General features: G+C 37.6%; 2 protein-coding genes across 2 annotated transcripts in view; both read left to right on the top strand.

The window, feature by feature from the left end:
- Window positions 1-19,998, top strand: part of LOC132155365 (polymeric immunoglobulin receptor-like) — a 30,113-nt gene that overhangs the window by 1,690 nt on the left and 8,425 nt on the right. The window lies entirely within an intron of this gene.
- Window positions 10,617-13,677, top strand: LOC132154489 (polymeric immunoglobulin receptor-like). The gene is made up of 7 exons (XM_059563056.1): window positions 10,617-10,722; window positions 10,879-11,193; window positions 11,430-11,754; window positions 12,210-12,310; window positions 12,451-12,503; window positions 13,193-13,252; window positions 13,355-13,677. Exons 1-7 carry the CDS (start codon window positions 10,641-10,643, stop codon window positions 13,472-13,474), a joined length of 1,056 nt encoding a protein of 351 aa, XP_059419039.1. The 5' UTR covers window positions 10,617-10,640; the 3' UTR covers window positions 13,475-13,677.

Consider the following 19,998-nt stretch of genomic DNA (forward strand, 5'->3'; position numbering starts at 1 on the left):
TTTCTTTCTTTCTATTTTTGCATGTGGTGCTGTCTTTGCTTATTTATTTATTTATTTGTAGGTTTCCAAAACCAGGTAATTCGAACTGAATAGATAACATTTAATAAAATTTCGCTTCATTCCCTTTTATTACAAATTATTTCCTTTTCCTTACAGCAACTGTTAGCACAGACACTAGCACTGCGAAGAACATGTTCGTATTAATAGTTTCATTATTCATTCAATATGTTATTACCGTATTTTCCGGACTATAAGTCGCACTTTTTTTCATAGTTTGGCTGGTCCTGCGACTTATAGTCAGGCGCGACTAATTTATCAAAATTAATTTGACATGAACCAAGAAAAATGAACCAAGAGAAAACATTACCTTCTACAGCCGCTATAGGGCGCTCTATAGTGCTCAGTTCTCCTGTAGTCTACACTGCGCAGCATAGTGCGCCCTCTCGCGGCTGTAGACGGTAATGTTTTCTCTTGGTTCTTTGTTCTAAATGAATGCGACTTATAGTCCAGTGCGACTTATGTTTTTTTCCTCATCATGATGTATTTTTGGACTTATACTCAGGTGCGACTTATAGTCCGAAAAATACGGTATTATTATTATTATTTATATTTATTTTTTGCACTGAAATTTTGTGACTTGTTCAACACTCATATTTGCATCTTTGTTCCATTGTCATATCTTTCTACCTATTCTCTCTTTCAGGCCGCACAGAGAGGAGCGTTTCTGTCTGTCACAGAATTAGAGATCGCAGGCTCTTCTCTCATTGACCTGGAGGAATTTTGAGTGTCTATAAATAACAGAGAGATTGTGCTAAACTCTCATGAGATTTAAATTAGCTTGATAAGTGAGCGTCTGATTGATGTGTAAAGCAACCAATTAGTTTTCAAAGTCTGTTAAGGTGCAGGATCATCAGAAATCAGTTACTGTGATATAGAGACCAATTGAGTAAGAATAATTAAAATAGTGGCGCAACAGACTCAGATCATAAAAAACATCAAAGCACTGATTATTTCAGACAAACTGGTGGAATATAGAGTTCTGCTTGAGGAGGACGACTAGTTTACTGACTCCAGCTAAACTGCAGTCGTCTGAGACTGAGCCCCATCAACCTTATTTTGCAGTGTGTACAGTAAGTAAGATATTTTCTGTTGATGTGAGAGACTCCTGAATCATTAGCTGCTATACTGTAGGTAAATAACTAGAGGATTTATTTTCTTATGTTGAAACTAAGGGGGATATGGTTTGGTTTGTTACAGGACTTCAAATAAACACAGTATGATTTTTGCATCTTCTGAGACTTTTCTCATAACCAGATTGAAAAATTAAATAGACCTATTTCTCTATGTATCTGATTCCTCTATATATGAGACGCTTTACTGTATTTTTTTCTCTCTCAAATAGTACTCTTTTCAGTAATTTCTCTTAATAAATACCAACATCAGTTTCATCAGTCTCTGTGTACGGACTAGGAGCAGTACAGTAGATGAAACGTCAGTATTTGGAGAGTTTTCTTATTGTCCTGTTATGGTCATACTTCCTGTTTCCTGTTTGGTTGTTTTACTGTCATGTGATCACACATTTCTCTTCTTTTGGGTTCTAGATCTAGGTAAATTAAAGCTGGAGTCTGTAACTTTTTATGGTTAAACATTTTCCAAAATCAATATTTGAGAAAATTGATAACCAGCCAGTGTTCAAACTATCGTCTTCTTTTAGCCTGATTCACAAAGGTTAAATTATAATAATGTTTTCTAATTTGAGGTGTTTGGGTAGGTTTTTGTGGGAAATTCGAGCATGGCACTGCGTCATTACATCACGTCTGTAAACATAAAGAAGTTGTCCCGGTGTTCTGTCGATTTGTGCTACCCTGTCAGATTTTGCTACCTCCCACTAAAACAGTACAATTCGACAACGCAAAATGCTGCTGATAAAATTATAGTTTATTAACATCTACACCTACCACAAACCTAAACCTACCCTAACAGTAATGCAAATACAGTAATTATGTGTTATATTCGCGGTTGAAGCTAGAAGGGATACAGCTACAGGAAACAAACAATAAATATTTTTTCCCATTAGATGGAATTTCATAAAGTGTACAACTATCCTAAGCCAAAACCCACCCTTACAGTAATGCAGATATATTAAATGGTGTTTAGCATAAGAACAAGGACGCAAAGTTGATGTGCGAATGCGCAGTAACAGTGGCTTGCACAGACCTCCGAGGGGCAGGGCGAAATGGTGTTACGAGGGCACAATCGCGGACTGGGGGTGAGGGTTTGGAGTCTGTATGGGTTTTTTCCCCCTCGGCAAGGGGTAGGCATATGATAAAAATAATATTTGTACTTTTTTTTTTCTTTAAATATCATGATTTTATCATGCTTCTTTGTCATGTTGTTTTTTCTATTTTGCAAGCTGTTTGAGCAATACAGCCAAACTAAATTCCCTATGATAAAACCTTTTAAGGTAACAAAATATGAAAAAGTATGTCGGCTATTTAGGCCAAAGTGCATGGGTGGAGATAAAAATCCTAGTCATTCTTTTATTTTTGTTATTAAAAACGAGAACAAAGATACACATTACAAATACAGATATTATACAAATAAAAATAAAGTGTTTTATTTTCAGGTACAATAGGTGTATTTAGCAAGAGCATTAAAAAATAATGAACAAATATAAAAATAAAACACTATATACATTGATTGCTATTAAAGCAACTGTATTAAAGTTTTTCAGTCACGAGTATTGAGTGATTTTTCTCTGTGTTTGGTGTTTTATTAACATTAGAGGAATAATTGACCCAAAAATTTGAATAGTGTTTTATTTTTTATAGCTTCATATGTACTCACTCAAAAGTTGTTTTAAACCTTAATGAGTTTCATTCTTCTGCTAAACATAAACACTATTTTGAAGAAGGTGAAAAAACAAACAGTTGCTGGTCCACGGTAACATCCATAGTATTTTTTACCCTACTATCAAAGTCAATGTGGACCCAGCAACAGTTTGGTTATACAGATTCTTTAAAATATCTTCTTTTGTGTTCAGCACAAGGAAGAAGTTAATATAGGTTTGGGACAACATGTGAGTGAATAAACAATGACAGAAATCAAATTTTGGGGTGAACTATCCCTTTAATTACAGTCGGCAGCATGTTCAGTACTGTCCCTTTAAGACCTGCATGCATCAAAAATATACAGACATGTATCTGTTTCTTTCAGTTGTTTACTTTCATTTTAGACATATCCATAGACATATCCATAGTCTATACATAAACTTTGTGTTCGACAGTATTAGCACAAAACATAATTTAGTTTAGTAATCAGGCACAGTTTGACTGGCTTTTTCATTTTCGTGCCGCGCTTTAAGAATGTTCAGAAAAACTGCACATCAGAACAGCACACGAATAAAACATTTAAATAATCAGTAACAAATGCAAAAAAGAAAAAAAAAATTGTGTGCAGTGTCCCGTGAGAGTAACTGTACTCTATGTATGTCGCAGTATATTGATTCAGCGGTGCCAGAACTGCAGCTGATAGAATGTGCGCTGCAGCACAATACTAAAATATTTCCTCAAAAGCAGATCGTGGAGACATTTTTATCATCCATGATAAAAAATCTTCATATCGCACACCCCTACACTCAGCAGAAATCTCAGACCGGGGTCAGACCGGACCGCAAAGGCACTTTATCGTGGGACCTCAAGAGGCAGGGGCTGGAATCATCCCCCCATTTGCACATCACTGCATGAAGATGTCAGTCAAAGGCATTTATTTGTCATTTGCATAGTTAGCACTGGGAAAAACTGGGCACTGAAATGCTTCAGACATACAGTGATAATAACAGGACATAAACAGACATAGATGTACACGGAGGGCACTGAGATTTTCAGTGACTTCAGTGACCATAGGCAGAACATACGGAAAGAGCATTACATACAAATAAGTGGCAGTTACAGATACAATAAAGCTAGACAGTGTTAAGAGTTATTATTAGTCATAAGTAGTCCTGAGGTACTAATATAAGATTATTGAGGTAGAGCAGTGTCTAAAATGTCATTGAAGAGTGTTGCAGAGCTTCATGAAAGAAAATTAAAGTTGCAGTGCAAGTACAATAAAAGTAAACATAAGAGCAGCATGTATTCCCGTTTTAGATGAAGGATAGCTGGTTGTTAAGCAGTCTGATGGCTTGAAGATAGAAGCTGTTCTTCAATCTGGTTGTCCATGATCAGATTGATCATAAGTGTCTGCCAGATGGCAGTGTGGCAAACAGATGATGAGCAGGGTGAGTGTGGTCCTTGCTGCAAGCCTTTCTCAAGCAGCGAGACTGACAGATGTCCTGTAAGGCTGGGAGTTTATGTCCAATGATGAGCTCTGCTGTTCTCACCACTCGCTGAAGAGCTTTTCTGTACCATACAGTGATCCAGCCGGTCAGAATGTTCTCTATAGTGCAGCAGTACAAATTTGACATGATGTTAGAGGAGATGTCTAACCTCTTCAGCCTCCGCTGGAAGCAGAGACGCTGACTGGCTGTTCTCACTATGGTCTCTGAGTGTAGGCTCCAGGAAAGAATAAAAATCTGCACTCTGTGATGGTGTTCTAAAATATAGGTAAACATGTTCGATGTGTAGCTCTTTTTGCAGCTGCTTTCTGACCACCGTTTTTGTTTATTTTGTCCTCGAGGACAAATACGGATACACCTTTTCTTTATCCAAAGTATTCCCATATTGCCATTTTTAACTTGTATTTTGAAGAGGGATAGAGAGTAGAGATAACGGCCTTTGTCTAATGCTGTCTCCGTTGTAGGTTTGGGTGGAGGAAGAGAACAGTTAAGTTGAAAATTGTTGCCTAGGCGCAGGAGTGATTCTGCATCTTTATTTCCTCCCAATACTGTAGATAAGCAAATGTCTACGATATGATAAGCATACGTCATACCATTTTATCGTACAACCCTAGTGGCGCAATACTTTTTTAGTGCTATATGAGAGATAAAAAGAGAAGTAACTAGAAACACAGTTAAAACAGCTCAGATATGGGAAGAGAAACTTACACAATGGTCACATACGAAAAGAAAGAAATGTTCTACTTTTTTAATCGGCTTATTTTAGGTGAGTATTAAGTGTTAGACTGTTTTTAGTCAATCCTGTTTATAATTCTGTAATGACACTTTTTATGCTTGGTTGTTCGTGTCGCTTTTAATGTGTTTTTATGAAGATTTACTGTTAACTCTGAACATGATAGCGGTGTGTGTGTTGTGTGTTTAGGTGTTGAACGCTGCAGCAGTGGGTCAAATAATAGATTAACTGTTAAGACTGGAGGATCTGTCACCGTCCCATGTTATTATGACAGGAAATACACACATCAGAAGAAATACTGGCATTCAGAAAATAATAAGTCCAGTACATACTCAAACACAACAGAGGAGAATCTGTCAGTAATTGATCATCCTGATCAGAGTCTCTTTACTGTGACTATAAGAAACCTGCAGAGCACAAAACATGATGGAGACTATTATTGTGCTCTGAAGATTGAAGGAAAAACGACTGTCATATATGATCTTTATCTCCAGGTTCAATCTGGTATGAGACTTTGTAGTTATTTTAATCAATTCTAATGTCAAATATGTGTTTAATCAAATCAAATGACTGTGTGTGTGCGTGTGTGTGTGTGTGTGTGTGTGTGTGCGTGCGTGTGTGTGTGTGTGTGTGTGTGTGCGTGTGTGTGTGTGTGTGTGCGTGCGTGTGTGTGTGTGTGTGTGTGCGTGTGTGTGTGTGTGTGTGTGTGTGCGTGTGTGTGTGTGTGTGTGTGTGTGTGCGTAGCTCCTGATGTGTCTGTGGTGAACAGCAGTGTATCTGGACATGAAGGTGGTGACATCAGTGTTCAGTGCTTCTACACGTTAAGATATAAGAATAAACTCAAACAGTGGTGCAGATATAAAGATAAGAGCTGTTACACAGTGGGGAGGACTAACACATCCCAGAATTCATCAGTCCAGATCAGTGATGATGGGAGAAGATCCTTCACTGTGCTGATGACTGGACTGAGACTCACTGATTCTGGCTGGTACTACTGCTCTGTTGGAGAGGCACTGAATCCTGTTCAACTCACTGTAATAAAGGCAGAACCAGACAATGAGAAAGACACGTTAGTATTCAAACATTTCTCATTGACGTTTTTCAGAATCATCTTCCTAGAATTATTCTGTATTTTATTATTATTATTATTTATATTTATTTTTTGCACTGAAATTTTGTGACTTGTTCAACACTCATATTTGCATCTTTGTTCCATTGTCATATCTTTCTACCTATTCTCTCTTTCAGGCCGCACAGAGAGGAGCGTTTCTGTCTGTCACAGAATTAGAGATCGCAGGCTCTTCTCTCATTGACCTGGAGGAATTTTGAGTGTCTATAAATAACAGAGAGATTGTGCTAAACTCTCATGAGATTTAAATTAGCTTGATAAGTGAGCGTCTGATTGATGTGTAAAGCAACCAATTAGTTTTCAAAGTCTGTTAAGGTGCAGGATCATCAGAAATCAGTTACTGTGATATAGAGACCAATTGAGTAAGAATAATTAAAATAGTGGCGCAACAGACTCAGATCATAAAAAACATCAAAGCACTGATTATTTCAGACAAACTGGTGGAATATAGAGTTCTGCTTGAGGAGGACGACTAGTTTACTGACTCCAGCTAAACTGCAGTCGTCTGAGACTGAGCCCCATCAACCTTATTTTGCAGTGTGTACAGTAAGTAAGATATTTTCTGTTGATGTGAGAGACTCCTGAATCATTAGCTGCTATACTGTAGGTAAATAACTAGAGGATTTATTTTCTTATGTTGAAACTAAGGGGGATATGGTTTGGTTTGTTACAGGACTTCAAATAAACACAGTATGATTTTTGCATCTTCTGAGACTTTTCTCATAACCAGATTGAAAAATTAAATAGACCTATTTCTCTATGTATCTGATTCCTCTATATATGAGACGCTTTACTGTATTTTTTTCTCTCTCAAATAGTACTCTTTTCAGTAATTTCTCTTAATAAATACCAACATCAGTTTCATCAGTCTCTGTGTACGGACTAGGAGCAGTACAGTAGATGAAACGTCAGTATTTGGAGAGTTTTCTTATTGTCCTGTTATGGTCATACTTCCTGTTTCCTGTTTGGTTGTTTTACTGTCATGTGATCACACATTTCTCTTCTTTTGGGTTCTAGATCTAGGTAAATTAAAGCTGGAGTCTGTAACTTTTTATGGTTAAACATTTTCCAAAATCAATATTTGAGAAAATTGATAACCAGCCAGTGTTCAAACTATCGTCTTCTTTTAGCCTGATTCACAAAGGTTAAATTATAATAATGTTTTCTAATTTGAGGTGTTTGGGTAGGTTTTTGTGGGAAATTCGAGCATGGCACTGCGTCATTACATCACGTCTGTAAACATAAAGAAGTTGTCCCGGTGTTCTGTCGATTTGTGCTACCCTGTCAGATTTTGCTACCTCCCACTAAAACAGTACAATTCGACAACGCAAAATGCTGCTGATAAAATTATAGTTTATTAACATCTACACCTACCACAAACCTAAACCTACCCTAACAGTAATGCAAATACAGTAATTATGTGTTATATTCGCGGTTGAAGCTAGAAGGGATACAGCTACAGGAAACAAACAATAAATATTTTTTCCCATTAGATGGAATTTCATAAAGTGTACAACTATCCTAAGCCAAAACCCACCCTTACAGTAATGCAGATATATTAAATGGTGTTTAGCATAAGAACAAGGACGCAAAGTTGATGTGCGAATGCGCAGTAACAGTGGCTTGCACAGACCTCCGAGGGGCAGGGCGAAATGGTGTTACGAGGGCACAATCGCGGACTGGGGGTGAGGGTTTGGAGTCTGTATGGGTTTTTTCCCCCTCGGCAAGGGGTAGGCATATGATAAAAATAATATTTGTACTTTTTTTTTTCTTTAAATATCATGATTTTATCATGCTTCTTTGTCATGTTGTTTTTTCTATTTTGCAAGCTGTTTGAGCAATACAGCCAAACTAAATTCCCTATGATAAAACCTTTTAAGGTAACAAAATATGAAAAAGTATGTCGGCTATTTAGGCCAAAGTGCATGGGTGGAGATGAAAATCCTAGTCATTCTTTTATTTTTGTTATTAAAAACGAGAACAAAGATACACATTACAAATACAGATATTATACAAATAAAAATAAAGTGTTTTATTTTCAGGTACAATAGGTGTATTTAGCAAGAGCATTAAAAAATAATGAACAAATATAAAAATAAAACACTATATACATTGATTGCTATTAAAGCAACTGTATTAAAGTTTTTCAGTCACGAGTATTGAGTGATTTTTCTCTGTGTTTGGTGTTTTATTAACATTAGAGGAATAATTGACCCAAAAATTTGAATAGTGTTTTATTTTTTATAGCTTCATATGTACTCACTCAAAAGTTGTTTTAAACCTTAATGAGTTTCATTCTTCTGCTAAACATAAACACTATTTTGAAGAAGGTGAAAAAACAAACAGTTGCTGGTCCACGGTAACATCCATAGTATTTTTTACCCTACTATCAAAGTCAATGTGGACCCAGCAACAGTTTGGTTATACAGATTCTTTAAAATATCTTCTTTTGTGTTCAGCACAAGGAAGAAGTTAATATAGGTTTGGGACAACATGTGAGTGAATAAACAATGACAGAAATCAAATTTTGGGGTGAACTATCCCTTTAATTACAGTCGGCAGCATGTTCAGTACTGTCCCTTTAAGACCTGCATGCATCAAAAATATACAGACATGTATCTGTTTCTTTCAGTTGTTTACTTTCATTTTAGACATATCCATAGACATATCCATAGTCTATACATAAACTTTGTGTTCGACAGTATTAGCACAAAACATAATTTAGTTTAGTAATCAGGCACAGTTTGACTGGCTTTTTCATTTTCGTGCCGCGCTTTAAGAATGTTCAGAAAAACTGCACATCAGAACAGCACACGAATAAAACATTTAAATAATCAGTAACAAATGCAAAAAAGAAAAAAAAAATTGTGTGCAGTGTCCCGTGAGAGTAACTGTACTCTATGTATGTCGCAGTATATTGATTCAGCGGTGCCAGAACTGCAGCTGATAGAATGTGCGCTGCAGCACAATACTAAAATATTTCCTCAAAAGCAGATCGTGGAGACATTTTTATCATCCATGATAAAAAATCTTCATATCGCACACCCCTACACTCAGCAGAAATCTCAGACCGGGGTCAGACCGGACCGCAAAGGCACTTTATCGTGGGACCTCAAGAGGCAGGGGCTGGAATCATCCCCCCATTTGCACATCACTGCATGAAGATGTCAGTCAAAGGCATTTATTTGTCATTTGCATAGTTAGCACTGGGAAAAACTGGGCACTGAAATGCTTCAGACATACAGTGATAATAACAGGACATAAACAGACATAGATGTACACGGAGGGCACTGAGATTTTCAGTGACTTCAGTGACCATAGGCAGAACATACGGAAAGAGCATTACATACAAATAAGTGGCAGTTACAGATACAATAAAGCTAGACAGTGTTAAGAGTTATTATTAGTCATAAGTAGTCCTGAGGTACTAATATAAGATTATTGAGGTAGAGCAGTGTCTAAAATGTCATTGAAGAGTGTTGCAGAGCTTCATGAAAGAAAATTAAAGTTGCAGTGCAAGTACAATAAAAGTAAACATAAGAGCAGCATGTATTCCCGTTTTAGATGAAGGATAGCTGGTTGTTAAGCAGTCTGATGGCTTGAAGATAGAAGCTGTTCTTCAATCTGGTTGTCCATGATCAGATTGATCATAAGTGTCTGCCAGATGGCAGTGTGGCAAACAGATGATGAGCAGGGTGAGTGTGGTCCTTGCTGCAAGCCTTTCTCAAGCAGCGAGACTGACAGATGTCCTGTAAGGCTGGGAGTTTATGTCCAATGATGAGCTCTGCTGTTCTCACCACTCGCTGAAGAGCTTTTCTGTACCATACAGTGATCCAGCCGGTCAGAATGTTCTCTATAGTGCAGCAGTACAAATTTGACATGATGTTAGAGGAGATGTCTAACCTCTTCAGCCTCCGCTGGAAGCAGAGACGCTGACTGGCTGTTCTCACTATGGTCTCTGAGTGTAGGCTCCAGGAAAGAATAAAAATCTGCACTCTGTGATGGTGTTCTAAAATATAGGTAAACATGTTCGATGTGTAGCTCTTTTTGCAGCTGCTTTCTGACCACCGTTTTTGTTTATTTTGTCCTCGAGGACAAATACGGATACACCTTTTCTTTATCCAAAGTATTCCCATATTGCCATTTTTAACTTGTATTTTGAAGAGGGATAGAGAGTAGAGATAACGGCCTTTGTCTAATGCTGTCTCCGTTGTAGGTTTGGGTGGAGGAAGAGAACAGTTAAGTTGAAAATTGTTGCCTAGGCGCAGGAGTGATTCATCATCTTTATTTCCTCCCAATACTGTAGATAAGCAAATGTCTACGATATGATAAGCATACGTCATACCATTTTATCGTACAACCCTAGTGGCGCAATACTTTTTTAGTGCTATATGAGAGATAAAAAGAGAAGTAACTAGAAACACAGTTAAAACAGCTCAGATATGGGAAGAGAAACTTACACAATGGTCACATACGAAAAGAAAGAAATGTTCTACTTTTTAATCTGTTTTTGGCTTATTTTAGGTGAGTATTAAGTGTTAGACTGTTTTTAGTCAATCCTGTTTATAATTTTGTAATGACACTTTTTATGCTTGGTTGTTCGTGTCGCTTTTAATGTGTTTTTATGAAGATTTACTGTTAACTCTGAACATGATAGCGGTGTGTGTGTTGTGTGTTTAGGTGTTGAACGCTGCAGCAGTGGGTCAAATAATAGATTAACTGTTAAGACTGGAGGATCTGTCACCGTCCCATGTTATTATGACAGGAAATACACACATCAGAAGAAATACTGGCATTCAGAAAATAATAAGTCCAGTACATACACAAACACAACAGAGGAGAATCTGTCAGTAATTGATCATCCTGATCAGAGTCTCTTTACTGTGACTATAAGAAACCTGCAGAGCACAAAACATGATGGAGACTATTATTGTGCTCTGAAGATTGAAGGAAAAACGACTGTCATATATGATCTTTATCTCCAGGTTCAATCTGGTATGAGACTTTGTAGTTATTTTAATCAATTCTAATGTCAAATATGTGTTTAATCAAATCAAATGACTGTGTGCGTGTGTGTGTGTGTGTGTGTGCGTGCGTGTGTGTGTGTGTGTGTGTGTGTGCGTGTGTGTGTGTGTGTGTGTGTGTGTGCGTGCGTGTGTGTGTGTGTGTGCGTGTGTGTGTGTGTGTGTGTGTGTCTGTGCGTGTGTGTGTGTGTGTGTGTGTGTGCGTAGCTCCTGATGTGTCTGTGGTGAACAGCAGTGTATCTGGACATGAAGGTGGTGACATCAGTGTTCAGTGCTTCTACACGTTAAGATATAAGAATAAACTCAAACAGTGGTGCAGATATAAAGATAAGAGCTGTTACACAGTGGGGAGGACTTACACATCCCAGAATTCATCAGTCCAGATCAGTGATGATGGGAGAAGATCCTTCACTGTGCTGATGACTGGACTGAGACTCACTGATTCTGGCTGGTTCTACTGTTCTGTAGGAGAGGCACTGAATCCTGTTCAACTCACTGTAATAAAGGCAGAACCAGACAATGAGAAAGACACGTTAGTATTCAAACATTTCTCATTGACGTTTTTCAGAATCATCTTCCTAGAATTATTCTGTATTTTTCTGCATTTGGCGTCATGCAGTATTTCCTCGATTTCTTTTGCCTTTTACCCTAACAATCATTTCCTCATTGCATTTGTTATATTTCTTTAAAAGTTTTTTTTTAAACCTCTGCAAAAGTGAAACAGGACATGAAAAGAATAATAATACAACTAAAATCATTAACAAAAACAAAAGTACTACTGTACATTGATTATTTGAAAACAAAACAAAAAAAATATTAAACCAATTTTACAACTATTAGGCTGAAATACATTAACAGAGTTCTGGTGGATGTTTATTTCAGATATGGCTCATTTTCTGGTGCCTTTAATCCAGCTGAATTAGTCCCACATCTTTTTCAGAGCTCTGTAAATAAAAAGATTGTAGAATGTTTCTGTATTTCCCACAGATATAATGAACTCCTGACTGTGTGGCTTCCGGTTTCAGCTGTACTTCTGCTGTTATTGATTCTGATCAGTGTTTTCATCTGGAGATTGAGACGGAGAAACAGTCAGTTCGACCTACAGTACATTTTCATTTGTTTGAAAATTTGTTTTATTCCATTTTATAATTTATTTATTCAGCACAGATTGTATGTACAATTCTGTTAGTCATAAATTATTGTTTCTCTCTCTTTGTTTTTAATGAAGAGCAAGACAAACAGCAAATCAGAGAGATAAACAGCAGCAGAACCACTGACGTGGTAAATCCAGTAGTTTATGAGAATCTATATATGAACATGTTTGTTTGACAGTTGCTTTGTCTTATATTTTTTAACTTTCTCTAACATCTCTATCATTCTTTAAACTGTAAGTGTAATTTTCTGAACTGTTTCATGAGACTTCAGCACTCTGTGCCATGTCTGCAAATCTAGTAACTCACCCAAAACATTTAATTTAGACTTCAAAACTTAGTTATTGTGTCTGTAAATTGGCCAATTACCCAAAGTTTATTTGTCATCGTGTGAGCTGCACTGGTCAAAAGCAGACATAATTCACTTTCCATGTCATAGATACTGATGAAATATACATGTAAGTCTGACTGATTTTGATAACTATACAATCATGCTACATTGGTAATCAAGCAAGAAATGTTCATTTCCAAATCACCCTGTGCAAATGTGTTAAAATGCATGCAGTTTTCGTAAATGAATAAGAATTTTAAATCTGGTGTGAACAAGAAATATATTCTCATTCAGCAAATGCTAAGATCCACCTAGAGAGATTTCATCATCGAAACCAATCAAAAAAGATTTTAGATCAAAATAAGACATGAAAATGCTTTTTTTGTTTTTCTCCTTAACACTCATATGCATTAGTTTGGCCATGAAAGTTTATTTAATGAGTCAGTTTTCTTGATATTTTTTCTGTTTTGTTTGTGCATAAAATGCAGATCTACTCTAAACCTGAAGATCCTCCGATATACAGCACTATAAATGATGAAAACCCAAATGTAAGTAGACCAGACATGCACAGATGTGAATATACATGAATATACATGTTAATTATACAGACATGAATATATCATGTTAATTATGCAATCCCTTTTCTACAGGAACCCAACAAGGACATAATCTACTACAGTACTATTGATGATTTTCCTGGGAGTGAAGCGGTGAAGCCTCCAGAAGGAGCGATATACAGCATAATATACAGCACTGTGGATCCACACTGACTTCAACAGTGAGAAGAACTCAGAAACACACCTTCTGACCAAAAGAAACCAAATCAACAGCAGAGGACTGTCATCACAACTTTTTTGTAGTTTTTTGTATTAGATCTTAATTTCTTCACCAAAAGTCTATTTGTACAGTTGCATGCTGTTTGCATTAATACAAACAGGCATATTTAAAATGAAATAAAAGTATTTTGCAGTTGTATGTGTCTTGGTTTCAGGTTCCTATCCTTGTCCTATGCCTTGTTTTATAATAAGTATACTGTCACGGTTGGTAAACCATGATCTCTGGGTTTTGCACTTTGTGGGTGAAGTCTGTGTGTTACGCGTCAGCACTGATTAGTTTGTGGGCGTCTCCGTTAATTGTCATCAGCAACAGCTGTCACTCATTACTCATCCCTATATATTGGCTTGTCTAGCATCTTGTGTTCGTGAGAGCGTTGTTTCATGTTTATGACCTATGCTTTGCTTTCTTGTGTGTTTCTGCGTTGGATGTCCGTGTCTCCCCGGAACCCCGTCCACTCTACGCAACCCACCACCAAGCAACACCACTTACCTCCGGCTCGCTGCCCCGCAGTTCCTGTGTCACCCTCTCCTGCTGCCCACTCACCTCCGCCTTCCGGATTCGTCACTCATCACCACCATCTTGGACTGTGCATTCCTCCCAGCATTGTTTGTGTCTCAAGTACTGTCTGTATCATTGTCTTCATTAAATATCATTAATCTCGCACTTGCTTCCTGCCACTCCTTCACCCAGTCGTTACATATACACACACAGCCCTGGCAGTATTCCACAGTTTTACTTGTGGATTTAGTATACACACTAATTTTAAATGGCTGTCAACAAAGATGGTCTGCTCATACTGTATATCACACACTCTGCGGTCGGCAGTGAACAGCACTGTAAGTGAAGCAGAAGTCCGTATTTCTGCTTGAATGTTTAAGCACTGCTTTTGTACTTATGTGTTTTTGTTTTTTTATTTCTGTCCAACACCCACAGTGCAGATTCTTAAAAAAAAAAAATAAAATTCCCTCAAAGGTTCAGCGCACTCATTACAGGAACCAATGAAACACATAACTTTACTTAAATATTATTTTTTCTAACTCTGTCTCTCTTTCTGAGATACAGAGAAGAAATGTAACCTGCATATGCCAAAAAAGAAAGAAAGAAGTGGCAAACAATTATATCTACCTTATCTTATATCTACTGTATCTTATATCTACCAACAAACATTTTATCATGAAAACACCTGACATAATTGCATTCACCAAAAAATATAGTTACTGCACAAACATATTCATATAGCTTCATAAGAGGAGAGAATAAATCATATATTTAAATTGTCTGGTGAAATCTGGTGAAAGTTTTCCCATCCATTATTTACCGTCAGATCAATGGGGATTATTTTAAGGAAATACTTGTTAATTTTATGTTAGATATTTTTAGATTTTGAACATGCATTTTTATTTTAAAATCAAATGTAGACTTTTTAAAATCATTTATACCAATGCCCAAGAACCCTTTCCCTAAACTCCACCCCATTTGAAACATTTTAATTAAAAAAATTAAAATAAAAAATATATATTTAGTTGTAAAAGAGCTCAAATTATTACATTTATTGAACAATAATAAAAAATAAACTAACAATTAAACATACACTTTGTGTGCTTTAATCACTTTCACCGTTGTGTCAGATTAGTGGCAGATATAATAAAATTTCACACAATCAGTCGCAGTAGATGGAGAAAGTCATCTGCTCAGCCTTAATTATGTCATTCTTAAACATTTTGAGGAAATGTTGTATCAAATTGAAGAAGAGAACTTATTGATCCATATTATACCATTATATTCACAAATCAAATTAAAACCCATAAGTAAAACTTTGATTTGTTTTTGTGTTGTGTGAGGTTGCTGGGTGCAAAGTGGTTACTTTTCTCACTTGCTAATGTTTATGTGGTTTAAGGCAATATTTCTGCTCTTCCTTTGAAACAGGAAGATGCAGAGACACTGCAAGAAGTGACCAGATCCTCTCATGAACATGCACTCTGCTGTAGACATGATGAACCCTCTTATTCTCTCTGTGATTTTACTTCACATCACAGGTAAACAATTATAATGTTCTCATAATAGTATTTTCTATTGTTAAAATTGTTTAACTTGAATTCCTTAAGCTAGAGAGACAGAGACACAGAGAAAGAGAAATAAAGAGAGAGAGCTTGTGTGAATTAGGTTTCCTCTATGCGTCCTTCAGCAGTCTCAGCCTCAGTGTCTCTAAACAGCGCTGTTATCACCTCGCTAGTGAGAAATGTCATGTGTATTTACTTTTGGAAAATCATCTGTAATGTTGTTGTTTTTGTTAACCCTGTAATTTTTTTTGTTACAATTTTACTATGTGAAGTGATATGGAACTGTAACGCGGTCTAGAGAGCTGACTGGGACTACGTTAGCTGTGCATTTCCCAGACAATAATTGAACCCTTCAGATTCAGAGCATTTGTCAGCCAATCAGATTCGAGCATTCAATGGCCCCATAGTATAAGGATGTTCCAATTTTTCCCTACACTTAATCTTGTCTACAGGTGGTGCTGGAATTCAGAACATGAATATGAGTGAAATCTGGATCTCCTGGCATTATTCCATATCCATTCCAAAAAAAAAGAAAACCATAAATACTGGGTGTGGGGGTCATACTGGGTATCTGCAGTATATTGTCATAAGCAAATAAGTCAGGAAAATATTCCCTCACTGATTATCCAGCCCAGAGTATTTTTACAGTGCAATGGAAAATATAAAGACCTCAGACTGTCAGGGATCGAAAGAGGCGAAGACTCAAGTGCAGGCAGATGAAGATTCTTTATTTATACATTATCAAAATAAACAAACACAACAGAAACCACCCTGAAGGAGAAAAAACAGAACAGCATTCATGCTTACAACTAGAACATAGACAACTAGACTGAACACAGGAAAGCCAGACATCAAAGACATGAACCAGTAGATACATGAGACAAACGAGCCCAGAACAGAAAACTCAGGAAGCTCATAAAGGAAAGGCAATCAGGTAAACAGCTGGGACAAATTAAATCAAGGAATAAGATAACGAGAGAACAGGTGAGTGGAGTTTAGGGGAAATGGAGTCCAGAGGAAAGGGAGAAACACAGGTGGAACAACTAAAACAGTAATGAGATAACAAGATGGGCGGAACTGAGAGGAGAACCCACCGCCGCCTTGGAAAAACTGAGAGCAGAACCCACCGTCACCTCGAGGACTTTGCGAGCGGACACCACCGCCACCTCGGGTGAACTGTGAGCAGAACCTGCTGCCATGGGTGGATTGTGAGCAGCCATTGCCTCCCTCACCGACATCAGCAGAGGATCCTTCATGCTGCGTCTAAGCCCGAGGTGCCCAGAGAATGACCCCAAGAACCTGGAAGTAGCCGGCACGACCTGAGGAGGTTCTGGAACTGCAGCCCAGACTGGGAGGGGGGCACCATCCAGCAGTTCCACCTCCTTCAAATCGATGATGTGGTCGACCATCTCCCAGTAGGACCACGGGGGAAGTCGTGGCCTAATGGTTAGAGAGTCGGACTCCCAATCGAAAGGTTGTGAGTTCGAGTCCCGGGCCGGCAGGGATTGTGGGTGGGGGGAGTGCATGTACAGTTCTCTCTCCACCTTCAATACCACGACTGAGGTGCCCTTGAGCAAGGCACCGAACCCCCAACTGCTCCCCGGGCGCCGCAGCATAAATGGCTGCCCACTGCTCCGGGTGTGTGTTCACAGTGTGTGTGTGTGTTCACTGCTCTGTGTGTGTGCACTTCGGATGGGTTAAATGCAGAGCACAAATTCTGAGTATGGGTCACCATACTTGGCTGAATGTCACTTCACTTTTTTTTTTTTTAAATATCCAGCTCCCCCAGTTCCTCCCTGTTGACAGGCTCATCTTCTACCGGATTTCAATTATTCTGATGTTTTGCTGAACGCTGTAGTTTTAGGTCACTCAGATGGGGGAAGTGAGCCAGGTGATCTGACGAAACATGCTACCTATAAGATTGCGCTACTAAAAATATATTTGCATTGTTTTAATTTTAGGGTAGGGGTAAGTTTGGACACATTAATAAGATGCTGGTATCACTGGACTGTGTGTGTGTGTAGGTGATGTGAAAGAGGAAAGCAGGCATTTGGACCAAAGCACAGTCAGGCAAGGGAAGGGGAGACTCAAAATGTTTCTAAACTTAAAACACATTTTTGCTCCGTTTGTGCTGTTTTACTACTTACACAATTATTTAAAGTATAAAACTTTGCTATTTATAATTCACATCATGGTTTTTTAATCATATTTTTAGAGGAAATCCTGAATCCTGGACAGTGTGCTCCATCTGCCGGTTGTTCAGCTGTTCACGTCGGACCGTGACGCAGAATCAACAGTGAAATCGTGAGGCGGTGGGACATGCTTTTACATCAATGAAAGGTGGTGTACAGATGCAACAGCACTAAAGAAGATGTGCTGTTCCGATCTAGAAGTGCTCTTCATAAACTGAAAACCATTCTATGGGGAATGGCGACAGAGTCTTGTATAAACAGGCCAAATACACACTGGAAAAGGAGATCAGAGCGGCAAACAGGGAATTATTCTGGAAAGCTAAGGAACCAGTTATCTTCCAGTTGCCCTGCTTCTGTGTGGAAATGTCTGAAAGACTCCCGATCACCATCATGGACAGCACTGTAACAACAGTGAAGTCATTCAGGTTCCTGGGCACCACAATCTCTCAGGACCTGAAGTGGGACACTCACATAGACCATTGTGAAAAAGGCACAGCAGAGATTGTACTTCCTTCACCAGCTGAGGAAGTTCAAAGTGCCACAGGAGCTGCTGAAAAAGCACACACACACACCATGAACACACACCCGGAGCAGTGGGCAACCATTTATGCTGCAGCACCCAGGGAGCAGTTTTGGGGTTTGGTGCCTTGCTCAAGGGCACCTTAAGTCATGGTATAGCCAGCCCAAGACTCAAACCCACAACCCTAGGGTTAGGAGTTAAACTTTCTAACCACTAGGCCACGACTTCCCCGAAAATTTTTATTTCTAAGTTTTTTTTCCTGTCTTATAAATTAATTTATTTAAAAAGCATTAGTTTTCCATAATTTAATCTAATTTAGCTATAGAATAAATAGGGAGCATTATTTATTTATTAATTAATTAATTAACATATCTTTATTGCGAGGATTAACCCCTTGAGATGAAACATCTCGTTTTCGAGGGGGTCCTCCAGTACATCAAAGCAAAATGAACCAAATATAATGTGTCCGGGCATTTTTTTATTTTATTTGTTTAATTTTGCAGAGAAAAAGTACCGTAGAAACATCGAGGGACAAATGAAATAAATGATAATCTCACAGTCAGTGCAGTTATCTTACCATCAACATTAAATAAAAAAAGACCCCATTTACATTCTTAATGTTTATTCCTCTTGTTTTGTGGATTATCTGTGTACAAAAAAATTAAATAAATAAAAATGGTTAAAAGGTTAATTGAAAGATGCTCATTCTTCACTTGGAAATAATGAGAAACATTATGTCTATACAATGTAGTGAAATAAAAAGTGAGATATTATGCTTTTGAATATAGTGAAGTAAAAGATTACTTTTCCCAGAATGAAAATACACTGATGCAGAATACAGATGCATGTTTTTTCCTGATTAAATGTTGTAAAACTAATGCTTCAAGGAGAAAAAAAAAGCTTACATAGAGTTGCATTAATAAGAAATTACATAATGGAGTGCAAAGTAAATCCTTACCACAGATGCACAACTCACGATGATGTTGTGTCTGTTGTCCAATTGTGAGAAAATGTTTTCTGCTTTATTTGATATTTCACCCGGAGACTATAAGAATGCCTCTGTGATTTTCCTGAACGCTCCAGCTCAGGCCCAGATGCTCTAACAGAGGAGCCTCATGATGGGAAACACCAAAGGTGTTTGTAATGCATTTTCCATCTCATCTATTTCACAATAATCTGTCTGTAAGTAAGCATAAACCTTATGAGTGATTTGTGCAGTGTGAAGATTTTTTTGCCATCAGCAATTATTCTCAACTAACACTGCAGAAAATGTGTGTAAGAACCATAACAGAGACTATTTTATCTCTTGATCTGTGTTTTATCAGCATATAAATGTTGAAAAGCTTTTGTCCACTATTAATCTCTTTACAGAAATAGTGCTTCATTCACATCCGGTTTCAAGTCCTATTAAAATATTTATCTGAAGATGTTTGTCACGTACTGCATATAAATAAATGTAAGTAACTCACTTCAGCAGTGACCGACTTCAGTAGTTCTATAAATGTAAAATGAGTAGTAGAAAATAAAATAGTGTTAATACCCTGAAATTTCAGAGGAAATCACTTTAATATCAACTGCAGTGCTAGTAAAATAAATCATTTTTATCAGAAAAATCTTAAATGTCTTGACCAAGTGATGCAATTGATGCAAGTTTTTGTGACATAAGTAACTGAAGAGCACGGAAG

This window comes from Carassius carassius, chromosome 12 (assembly GCF_963082965.1).
Source record: "Carassius carassius chromosome 12, fCarCar2.1, whole genome shotgun sequence".
NCBI classification, from domain to species: Eukaryota; Metazoa; Chordata; class Actinopteri; order Cypriniformes; family Cyprinidae; genus Carassius; species Carassius carassius.